Consider the following 13,019-nt stretch of genomic DNA (forward strand, 5'->3'; position numbering starts at 1 on the left):
CAGGTCATGGACATCAATGCTTCTTATAGTTGTCTCCTCGGAAGACCATGGATTCACGATGCTGGGGCAGTAACTTCTACTCTGCACCAGAAGCTCAAGTTTGTGAGGAATGGCAAGCTTGTCACTGTACATGGTGAAGAAGCATATCTGGTTAGCCAAGTGTCATCTTTCTCTTGTGTTGAAGCAGGGTCCGCTGAAGGGACATCATTTCAAGGCTTGACTGTTGAAGGTGCGGAACCCCGGAGAGCTGGTGCTAGTATGGCTTCATTGAAAGACGCCCAGAAAGCTGTTCGAGAAGGGCAAGCTGCTGGCTGGGGCAAAGTGATACAGATTTTGGAAAACAAGCGTAAAGAGGGCCTTGGATTCTCCCCGACCTCAGGCATTTCAACAGGAACTTTCTATAGTGCTGGGTTCATCAATGCTATTGCTGAAGATGCTGCTGAAAGTAGTTATGTGCCTACGTTTGTTGTACCAGGAGGCACAGTGAGAAATTAGGAGGCCATTGATGTTCCTTTAGTCATGCATGCTTCCATGTAATGTGTCTTGTTGCTCATGCTTTTCTTTGTTTTCAAAATAACAATCCTTTCGCTCTGCCCAAGGAGAAAGTAATATCCTTGTAAGGGCATGTTTGTTTCGGCATTGCCGTTATCAATAAAAGTTGTCGTCTTTTTCGCGACTCTTTGTTTTTCTACTTTTTAGTGCCTTTTTCTTGGAAATAATGGTAATGCCAGAAAAAACTAAAACATTTGTATTTTATTATTAATTTCAAAAATCTGCATGAAAAACATTTTTTTCTAAAATCATCCCAATCATATTATGCAGATTGAACCACGATAAACCCGTTGAACACAGTGACCCTATGGTTCCTCCAAATTTTGAATTCCCTGTATATGAAGCTGAAGATGAGGAAGATGATGAAGAGATACCGTATGAGATCACTCGACTGCTTGAACAAGAAAGAAGAGCCATTCAGCTCACCAGGAAGAGATTGAGCTTATCAACCTGGGTACTGAAGAGAGCAAGCGAGAGATCAAGATTGGTGCTGCACTTGTGCCAGGAGTGAAAAAGAAGATTACTCAGCTTCTCCATGGTTATCCAGATGTTTTTGCATGGTCCTATGAAGATATGCCAGGTCTAGATCCCAAGATTGTGGAACATCGGATACCGACAAGACCTGAATATCCTCCTGTCAAACAGAAATTGAGAAGGTCTCGTCCAAACATGGCTCTTAAGATCAAGGTTGAGGTGCATAAGCAAATTGATGCGGGTTTCCTCATGACAGCTGAATATCCTGAGTGGATTGCCAACATTGTACCAGTACTGAAGAAAGATGGGAAAGTTCGAATGTGTGTTGATTACAGAGATTTGAATAAAGCCAGTCCGAAAGATAATTTCCCATTGCCTCATATTGATGTACTTGTTGACAGTACCGCTCAATCCAAAGTGTTCTCCTTTATGGATGGTTTCTCAGGTTACAATCAGATACGAATGTCACCTGAAGATAGAGAAAAGACGTCCTTCATCACTCCGTGGGGAATATTCTGTTATAAGGTGATGCCGTTCGGCTTGATAAATGCTGGTGCAACGTATCATAGGGGTATGACAACTCTGTTTCATGATATGATCCACAAAGAGATTGAAGTGTATGTTGATGATATGATTGTGAAATCAAGTGATGAAGAGCAGCATGTTGTGTATTTGAAAAAGATGTTCGAAAGATTGAGAAAGTACAAGTTGCGGTTGAATCCTAACAAGTGCACATTTGGTGTAAGATCTGGAAAGTTGCTAGGCTTCATTGTCAGTCAAAGAGGCATTGAAGTTGATCTTGACAAAGTTTGAGCCATCAGAGAGATGCCGGCCCCTCAAACTAAAAAGCAAGTCAGAGGTTTCCTCGGACGCCTGAATTATATTTCAAGATTTATATCCCACATGACTACTACCTGTGGTCCAATTTTCAAATTACTCAGAAAGAATCAGCCTGTTGTATGGAATGATGAATGCCAAGAAGCTTTTGATAGCATTAAAGAATACCTGTTGGAACCACCTATCCTTGTCCCGCCAGTGGAAGGAAGGCCTTTGATTATGTATATGTCAGTGTTAGATGATTCTGTGGGTTGTGTTCTCGACCAACAAGACGAGACTGGAAAGAAAGAGCATGCTATCTACTATCTGAGCAAGAAGTTCACTGACTGTGAGACTCGGTATACAATGCTTCAACAGACTTGTTGTGCTCTAGCTTGGGCTGCCAAACGCCTGCGTCATTATATGGTGAATCATACAACTTGGTTGATATCCCGAATGGATCCAATCAAGTACATCTTTGAGAAGCCTGCTGTTACTGGAAAGATTGCACGTTGGCAAATGTTGTTGTCTGAGTATGATATTGTGTACAAAGCTCAGAAAGCAATCAAAGGAAGTATCTTTGCTGAGCATCTTGCTTGCCAACCTCTCGATGATTACCAGCCGATTAAGTTTGATTTCCCTGATGAAGAGATTATGTATCTGAAAACAAAAGACTGTGAAGAGCCATTGATCAATGAAGGGCCGGATCCCAATAGCAAATGGGGATTGGCATTTGATGGTGTTGTCAACACTTATGGTAAAGGAATTGGGGCCATCATTGTAACTCCACAGGGGCACCACATTCCCTTCACTGCTCGAATAACGTTTGAATGTACGAACAATGTGGCTGAATATGAGGCATGCATCTTGGGCATTGAAGAAGCTATTGACCTGAGAATTAAGCACCTTGACATCTATGGAGATTCTGCACTTGTTATTAATCAGATAAAGGGTGAATGGGAGACGCATCATGAGAAGATGATCCCTTACCGTGACTATGCAAGACGGCTGTTGACATACTTCACAAAGGTTGAGCTGCACCACATCCCTCGGGATGAAAACCAGATGGCTGACGCTCTTGCTACTTTGTCATCCATGTTTCGTGTGAATCAATGGAATGATGTGCCCGTAATCAAAGTGCAACGTCTTGATAGACCCGCTCATGTGTTTACTATTGAAAATATGCCAGATCAAGCTGATGAAGGTGTGAATGATAGAAAACCTTGGTATTATAATATCAAACAGTTCTTGCAGAGTCATGAATATCCACCTGGTGCTTCCAACAGGGATAAAAAGACCTTGAGAAGATGGGCTAGTAGATTCCTTCTGGACGGAGAAATCCTATACAAGAGGAACTATGACATGGTCTTGTTGAGATGTGTTGACAAACAAGAAGCTGAGAAATTGATGCATGATGTACATGACGGCACCTTTGGGACCCATGCTACAGGTCACACTATGTCAAGAAAATTGTTAAGAGCCGGCTATTACTGGATAACTATGGAGTGGGACTGCCACAGGCACGCCAAGAGATGCCCCAAGTGTCAAATTTATGCTGACAAGATTCATGTGCCTCCACACTCTCTCAATGCCATCTCTTCCCCATGGCCTTTCTCTATGTGGGGAATTGACATGATCAGAAGAATTGAACCCAAAGCTTCTAATGGGCATCGTTTCATTCTTGTGGTGATTGACTATTTCACCAAATGGGTAGAGGCTGCTTCCTATGCAAATGTGACCAAGCAAGTAGTTGTCAAGTTTATCAAGAATAACATCATCTGTAGATATGGTGTTCCCAACAAGATCATCACTGACAATGGTTCCAATCTGAACAATAACATGATGCAAGCTTTATGTGAAGAATTCAAAATTGAACATCATAACTCTTCTCCTTACAGACCTCAGATGAATGGTGCAGTTGAGGCCGCTAATAAGAATATCAAGAAGATTGTTCAGAAGATGGTCACTACTTACAAAGACTGGCATGAGATGTTACCGTTTGCCTTGCATGGTTACCGTACTACAGTACGCAGTTCAACCGGGGCAACTCCTTTCTCTCTTGTATATGGTATGGAAGCAGTTCTCCCACTGGAAGTGGAGATTCCATCTCTCCGAGTGATCATGGAAGCAAAATTAACTGAGGCTGAATGGTGTCAAAGTCGGTACGATCAGTTGAATTTGATTGAAGAGAAACGCATGGACGCTATGGCTCATGGACAGTTGTATCAAGTACGAATGAAGAATGCTTTTGACAAGAAAGTCCGACCTCGAGAATTCAAGGAAGGCGAACTTGTATTGAAAAGGAGGATAAGCCAACAACCCGACCCAAGGGGCAAGTGGACACCTAACTACGAAGGTCCTTATGTTGTCAAGAAGGCTTTCTCTGGTGGTGCTTTGATTCTTACACACATAAATGGTGTTGAACTTCCAAATCCCGTTAATGCCGATATAGTCAAGAAATACTTTGTCTAAAAATGAAAAGAATAGCGTGGTAGGTCGAAAACCCGAAAGGGAGGCCTAGGCAAAAATGCGCTTCCCGGTGGATCGAAAACCCGAAAAGGCGATCCAGGCAAAAGTTAGGGACAAAAAAATATATGAAAAAGCTCGCTGAGATTGTACGCAACTCAGGCAAGAATGAGCGCCTCGATGAGCCGTAAACCCGAAAGGGTGGTTCATGCAAAAATGAGGTTGACAATAAAAGACAAGTAACTATATCTGGAAAATCACCGTCACCCCTTTGGGCATCTGCAACTGTCAATGATCGTCTTCATCAGAAGCTTCTGTACTTGTGAATTCAAAATTTCTATGAAATGTAGCGGTCATCGTGTTCAATGTACCACCAACCAATAAAATTACCATTTTCCAAGCTTTGTAAATCCATGGAGTTATGCTTTTGGCTGATGTTCACTCTTCTACATCAATTTGAGCCTGTGCTGTTGTTTGAAACACTACTTTTTTTCTACTTCCAATGCTATATACAAAATATTTTCCTTCTATTTGATAATGTCAATGTCTGAAACAAACATTTTTGAAAATTGAAAAATATTTTGTCTATTTTGAAAACAAACCTGAGCAATAGGGTACATTTCAGTGAAACATGCATGAATAAACGAGTGTCAATGTCTATTTCAATACATGTTACAAGCAAGTTGTTCCCCAGGATGATCTGTGGTCAATGGCAAGAATGAAAAAACAGAATGAAAATGAAAAAAATTGAAAAAAAATACAAATGAAAAGCTCGCTAAGTTGAAAACCCGAAAGGGCGGCTTAGGCAAAAATGAACACCCCGCTGATTGACAACCTATGAAGGCAATTCAGGCAAGAATGGGGCAATGAAAAGAATTTATACCCGGTGAATCGAAAACCCGAAAGGGCAGTTCAGGCAAAAATGGGATTGAAAAATGAAAAATGATATAAAAACATTGACCACAGAGGCGAACATCCAATGTTTACCCAGCACTGACACGCCTAGCAATGGCGACTTGTATCCAAGAATTTTCCAAGTTTCCCTCTTCTGCAAGTTTTGTATATGTGATGTGATATATTGCCCTCAGCCATGGTATTGATATGTCTCTCGACGACGGTCTCTCCAAAGAGGATTTCTGTGTACATGTCATAGCACGAGCCACTACGTGCCTAACCTTCTAATGTTTTGTCTGTTTCTACGAAGCTTCTTTGCCAAATTACAAATCAATCATGCATTTCAAGCATTCATACATGCGTAATCACGCATTCTATGTGCTCATACATTAAATGATCTTGTTATACCATACATACATGTTGCATTTCGAATTTCAACTTTCAATTCAACTCAATTTCAACTTTCAATTCAACTTAATCTCAACCTTCAATTCAATTCAATCCCAAATTCCAATTCAATTCAATTTCAAACTCTCAATTCAATGCCAATGTCTATGTTTCTGTTAAAATTCTCAATTCAATTCAATGTTATGTCTACGTCTATGTCTCTGATTATTTTCAACTTTCAATGTCTCTTTCAATGTCAACTTTCAATTCAATTCAAGTCAATGTTAATCCACTCTCAATTTGCTTTTGGGCCAACAAATCAAGTCAATATCAACTTACTCTCAATTTGTATCTTTCCAAATCAAGCTTCCAATTTGTATCTTGTTATATGTCTTGTTATCGGTCAAGTGGCTAGTTCGATCCAAAGAACAGCTTGTACCTGCTTATATGCCTATGCTTCCGGTCAAACGGCAAGTTCGATCCAAAGAACAGTTTGTACCCTTGCTTATGTTTTGTTAACGGTCAAACGACAAGTTCGATCCAAAGAACAGTTTGCACCTACTTACATGTTGTGATATTGATCAAGCGGCAAGTTCGATCCAAAGAACAGCTTGTATCCATCCTTTTGTCTATATCTCCGGTCAAACAGCAAGTTTGATCCAAAGAACAGTTTGTACCTGTCTATCTGTTTGTATCATCAATCAAGCGGCAAGTTCGATCCAAAGAACAGCTTGTATCTACCTATATGTCTATGTCTCCGGTCAAGTAGCAAGTTCGATCGAAAGAACAGTTTGTACCTGTCTCACATTTCTATCCCCGGTCAAGTAGCAGGTTCAATCCAAAGAACAGCTTGTACCCATCCCCTGTTTGTACTTCTTGGTCAAGTGGCAAGTTCGATCCAAAGAACAGCTTGTACCTATCTTTTGTCCCCTGGTTTGTCTACCCTGTCAATGTCTACCTAAATCCCCAGTGATATGACATACTCTGTAGACTCCAGTTCGTTTGCCTTGCATTCATAATCGAAATGTTGCATGGCATTCATATTTTGAAAATCTGAGAGCGTATTTTTATGTCCAAAAACAGTGCAAATGTTAATATTTAAGTATCTTCGTCCCGTCAAATCAAAGACTACGTCTCTTGACCCTCCGGACAAAGAAACTTAAATAAGGGCAGCTGTTATACCCTAATTTTGGAACTAAAAATACTAGCTCAATTCTTCTTTTCTAGCAATTCAAGTCATTTGAATTTGTCCCTGATCAATTGCATCTTTCTCTGCATCTTATTTCAATATTATTTGCAAAATTCATGAAAAAGGGTATTTTAGTCATTCCCTGCATTCAAACTCATTTTAGTCCTTGAAATTTGTTTGTGTCTTTTCATTTGATTTGTATAAATCCTTGTTTCAATTCCATGTTAAAAAAACCATTTTAAAATTACATTTGAAGTCATTTTGAGTCAGTTTGGCCCCAGGGGCATTTTAGTCATTTCCCATGTTAAAATTTCTTTCAATCTTTGAAAAATTGTCCCTGAGTCCTTTCATTTGGTTTGAATGAGTTTTTGTCTAATTCCATGTCAAAATCCATTTTAAACATTGCATCTGAACCATTTTGAGTCAGTTTAGCCCCCAGGGGCATTTTAGTCATTTCCTACGTTAAATTTCCTTTTAATCTTTAAAATTTGTCTCTGAGTCTTTTAATTTGCCTGTATAAACTTTTGCTTTAATTCCCTGTTAAAAAATCATTTTAAAATTGCATTTGAGTCATTTTGAGTCGTTTTAGTCCCTAGGGGCATTTTGGTCATTTCACACGAAATTTTGACAGAGAGAGGTTACTTTGAAGTACCTCATTTATGTAGTTGGTTCATTTTAGTCCATTTTGTTATTTTTAATCGTTTCACTTTACGTTATTTTCCATTTACCAATTTTAATTCAAATTTTTTTTTTATTTTTTATTTTTTATTTTCATTTTAGTCCTAAAGTTTCTAAAAATTGCGTTTCAGTCCTTTTTTAATTTTTGCAGTCCAGTCCAGTATTTTTGGTAATTGCAGATCAGTCCAAAAGAGTTAGTTACAAGTCCAGGGACACTTGGCAGATCAGCATTGGTCTAATCATCTTAGTCATGACCTATAAATCCCAGTCATCACAGTCAAAGGGTCAACACCATTCATTTTTTGCCAAATCATCAAAACACATTCCGTTTCTCTCTCTCCACCAGAAGTGGATCAAAGCTTCAAAATACCAAGAACGTTCAAGAACACTCTTGAGTGTTCAAACCCTAACAAACTTCCACCACTGTAACCACCACCCTAACAAACTTCCTCCGCCACTAAAACCACCGTAACTACCCTCTCAGCTACAACAATCCACCACAGAACCTCATCAATCATCATCACCGATTTACCTGCACAATCAGTCAAAATCCAGATTCACACGAACTCAAAGGAAACTCAACAATCAATCCTCGATTCAGAGTAACACACGTAGCGCAATTCGCAGCAAGATTCAGCAATAATAGAGAGAAAAAGACGAACAACAACAAATTCACAGAGAAGGAGAAGAGTGAGAAGACCGATTTATTTTTGGTCTTTGTAGCTGCGAATCCACCGGAAGCAAGAAACGAAGTTCTATTGCAAGCTTTTCTGTTCGAATCTCCGTTTTCAACGAGGTAAATCATTACTTCTTCCTTTTCTTTCATTTTTTCTTTGCAAATCTGAATCTCTAGGCTTCATACGTGTTCGTAACGCGTAGATCAGCGTAGATCGAAGGTTACAAGAACATTTTCTTGCAAAATTTGTTTTAAAAGTTAAAAGATCGAAGAAACCGTAAGGTTTTTCCTCGATCTATGACGATCTACGTGTTTCTGGTGTTTGTAAGGCTCGGATTCATGTTTAATCGTGAAATCCGAGCATTTTGTTGTGAGTTTGGGTTAAATCGGAGTGGCTTAGGGTTTAAGACCGTTGGAGTTCGTCGGAGACGATGAAGTTTCTGGCGGAACTTTGCTGTTTCCGGCCAGGCTTCATCATTTCCGGTGTGAGTTCTTGCAGAGACGGTGAGCTGGAGAGAAAGCGAGTGAGATGAAGAGAGAGAATTGAAAGAGAAGAATGATCTGGACCGGTGTGTTTAGGTTTATGTAGGCAACTGAACCGGACCGGTCCAAACCCGGTCCATTCCCCTGCGTTCTCCACCGTAGGATCTAGGTTTGATCCGCGTGGATCAATCCTACGGTCCCTGAGTGTTCTGAGTTGAGTTTCGGATCTTAGGTTTGGGTCTGGGCTTTGTTTCATTATTTCTTTCGTTTTTCCTGTTTTTTCTTGCTTTTCACATACTGTATTTTGATTTTGGAACCCCTGATTGTGCTCAATATGCTTTGAAAAATTCTATAAAAAATTTACACATGTTCTTGATATTTTGTGATGTTTTTTATGCTTTTTGTTTACTGGAAAATTTGATAAAAAATGTGGATGTATTTTCTTGTTTTATTCCTTAGATTTTATGTGAAAAGCTTGTGAAAATTGCTTGATTCTAATTCCAATTTCTTGATAAATGTTTGTGATCTATACCATATGATTTTGTGAAGTTTTAGCTACTGTCTGTATGTGCTTTTGCTGCATGTGTGTGAATTTTGCTTAATTGCTTGGTTTGCAAGTTATGTTTGTGAATAAATAATGCAAATATGTCTAAATTCACTTTAAAATGTCAAGTTCATCATGTTGCCTTAATTTTCATCCTAAAACCAGAGTTTATGCCTTTGAAAAATAGGTTGAATTGTGAAGATTATAGGCCATATGATTCTTGCATTTTTGTGGTTGAATTTTAGCTATACCTTGCATTATTTTGGCTATGTCTTGTGTCAATTCCTATGCCCTTGCTATAATATTGTACTTGCTTTATCTTTACCATATTACACCTCGTACTACTAACCATTTCACTTCATGTTTCATACACTCCATAAGCATTTCATCCTCCATCTTATATTCCTAATCCTTATTAGCATACACTTTAAAATTTATGCAAAAATTAGAATGTAATACTTAGGAATTCTTGTATTTTACTTTATGCTTTTAAATTCTTGCAAGACCATAGCATGTATCTAGGCCAAAGATGTAAAGGACAATGGACTCTAATGATGTACACCGACACCAGCACCGACACATGCACACACATCACATAGATATTTTAGATGTATGTTTAGGATATGCATGCCTTAGAAGTATGTTTAGGGAATGTATGCTTAGATGTATGTCTAGGAACTTTGAAACTTAGGCAAAAATCCTTTTTTCCAAAAAACATGAACAACATCACTCAAATAATTTTCTAAATAAACTTTGGGATCAAAATCCCATTGATTTTCCCTTTATTTTCTTAAACAAAAATCTTAACAAATTCTTAATCATACTTAGACTTTTTTTGCAAAATAACTAATTCCACCTCACTTTTTCACAATCTTATGCCCTTGAGGCCTCTCTCTCTCATTCTTCAAGTTCCAATTTTCAAACTTAATATCAATCAAGAAAAACAAAAACATTTTTTGGAACAGAACTACGGTGGATTTGATCCCTTAAAAGGGTACGTAGGCAAGGAAACAATATTCCTTCAATTCAAATAAAATAAAAATTCAAACGCTTTCTTCTCCCTCCAATTCTTGACTTAGTAAGCTCTTAGGTGTAAATATCACTTTTCAAATAGCATTTAAAAATAAAGCGCGCGCGTAGAAAGTAAAGACGGTTCCTATAGGATACTATAGTCGTTATGGGTGCCTAACACCTTCCCGTAGCGAAAACAACTCCCGGACCTCGATTCTCAAGGGTTTTGCTTATTTTTTCCCTTCCCAAGAAAAAATGAGATATCAAAGGTTAAAAAGGTTCAAACGTAATCAATGTTTGACACCCGAAAACCAAGATAAAACAGGTATGAATCACCATCGATTATTAGATATCTTGAACCTTTAACAAGTGAGGTTTTTCAGGCAAGATTTGTTGATTGTCATTTTGATGAAACAAAATTTCCAACACTAGGGGGAGAAAATAAACCATTGAAAATGAAATATCATGGCATGTACCACATTTATTACATTAGGACCCATATAATAAATCATGGGAAGAAAATGTAAAGAAAATAGTACACTTACAAGATTTAGCAAATCAACTGCCAGATTCATTTACTGATTTGAAAAAGGTGACAAAGTCAGATGTACCAGCTGTAAATGTCCCAGCTCGGATTGAGATTTCAAAACTAAATGATGTAGCAAGTACATCTAATGCACGCTTAAAGCGTGGCCGACCTATAGGTTCCAAAGACAAAAATCCCCGAAAAAGAAAAGGAACAGAAAAGGTGAATATGATCGAAAGTGATCTTGAAAAGACACTAGATAGTGATAAATCTGACAATGAAAAGTGTGATCTTGAAAAAGCACAAGATGATGATAATGAGATCATTGATAATGAAACTGAAAATAAGAATGATCTCGAGATTTCAATTAATTATGTTAATACGGGAAATTTGTGGAGCCAAAAAGACATAAATATTGATGAATTTTTTTCATTCTCCATTGCATGTGAAATTACAAATGAAAATGATGATCCTGAACCCATAACTGTTAATGAATGTCAAAATAGACATGATTGGAAAAACTGGAAAGATGCAATAGATATTGAATTATATTCTCTTAAAAATCGAAAAGTATTTGGGCTTATTGTGACTATACCTGAAGGTATGAAACCTGTTGGGTATAAGTGGGTTTTTGTAAGAAAACGAAATGAGAAAAATGAAATTGTAAGATACAAGGCCCGTCTTGTTGCACAAGGTTTTTCCCAATGACCAGGAATTGATTATGAGGTAACATATTCTTCTGTTATGGATACCATTACTTTTCGTTATTTAATTGGTTTATCAGTATTTAATAATCTTGATATGTATCTTATGGATGTTGGTACTGCTTATTTATATGGCTCACTTGATAATGACATATACATGAAAATACCGAAAGGACTTAAGATGCATGATACATCAAAACCACAAGAAATGTATGCAATTAAGTTACAAAGATCATTATATGGATTAAAACAATCTGGGCGCATATGGTACAATAGGCTAAGTGAATATTTACTTAAAGAATGGTATGAGAATAATCCAATTTGCTCTTGTGTTTTTATAAGAAAAACAATATCCGGTTTTGTAATAATTGTTGTTTATGTTGATGATTTAAATATCATTGGAACTACTAAAGAAATTAAAGAAGCAAGAGAGTACTTAAAGAAAGAATTTGAAATGAAAGATCTGGGGAAAACTAGATTTTGCCTTGGTTTACAAATTGAGTATACTAAAAATGGTATATTGGTACATCAATCAAATTATACAGAGAGAGTGTTAAAAAGGTTTAACATGGACAAGGCAAATCCTTTGAGTACTCCAATGATGGGAAGAACACTTAACATTGAAAAGGATCCTTTTAGACCTAAGGAAGATAATGGAAAGGATCTTGGCTCTAAAGTGCCATATCTAAGTGCCATTGGGGCACTCATGTACCTTGCTATCTGTACAAGACCTGATATAGCTTTTGCAGTAAATTTACTGGCGAGATTCAGTTCATGTCCTACAAATAGACATTGGAAAGGGATAAAACACATATTTCGATATATACGAGGTACATCTGAGCTTGATTTGTTTTATTCTAACAATACAAAACCAGTTTTTCTTGGTTATGCAGATGCAGGTGTTATACCCTAATTTTGGACCTAAAAATACTAATCAATTCTTCCTTTCTTGCATTTCAAGTCATTTGATAGGTCTCTGATCAATTACATCTTTCTCTGCAATGTTATTTGCAAAATTCACATGCAGGGGTGTTTTGGTCATTTCCTATGTCAAAATTTCTTTCCATATTTGGAAATTTGTTTAAGTCCTTTCAAGGAGTTTGAATAAGTCTCTGTTTCATTCTATGTCAAAATCCATCTCAAAAAAATTGCATTTGAAGTCATTTTGGGTCAGATTTGCCCCTAGGGGCATTTTAGTCTTTTCAAGTGTCAAAACTCTGTTCAAATCTTAAAAATTGCCTCTGAGTCTTTCAAGTTGGTTTAAATAAACTTTTGTTTCGATTCTCTGTTAAAAATCCATTTTTGAAATCGCATCTGAGTCATTTTCAGTCGTTTTAGCCCCAGGGGCATTTTGGTCATTTCACATGAAATTTCGGCAGAGAGAGGTTACTTTAAAGTACCTCATTTAGGCCATTGGTTCATTTTAGTCCGTTTTGTCAAATTTTAATCGTTTCACTTTACATTTAGTCAAATTACCATTTTTAGTTCAATTTTATTTCTTTATTTTTCTTTTGAGTCCCCAAATTTCTAATAATTGCATCTAAGTCCTTTTTTGTTTCAAAATTATTTTAGGTTCTTTTATTAGAATTGCAAAACAGTCCATGTCTTGTCCAAGTTTA

At 37.4% G+C, this 13,019-nt stretch overlaps 1 protein-coding gene across 1 annotated transcript; it reads left to right on the top strand.

Moving 5' to 3' along the window:
• The first annotated feature begins 11,968 nt into the window (after positions 1-11,968).
• On the top strand, positions 11,969-12,313 carry LOC146914955 (secreted RxLR effector protein 161-like). Its single transcript, XM_085721181.1, has one exon. It carries the CDS (start codon positions 11,969-11,971, stop codon positions 12,311-12,313), a length of 345 nt encoding a protein of 114 aa, XP_085577307.1.
• The last annotated feature ends 706 nt before the right edge of the window (positions 12,314-13,019 follow it).

Source organism: Medicago sativa, chromosome 6 (assembly GCF_051527215.1).
Source record: "Medicago sativa cultivar Bolivia chromosome 6, Bolivia_mono, whole genome shotgun sequence".
Lineage (NCBI taxonomy): Eukaryota > Viridiplantae > Streptophyta > Magnoliopsida > Fabales > Fabaceae > Medicago > Medicago sativa.

Coding starts and splice junctions, on each gene's coding strand:
- LOC146914955 (XM_085721181.1), top strand. CDS start 11,969: ATGGACAAGGCAAATCCTTTGAGTACTCCAATGATGGGAAGAACACTT.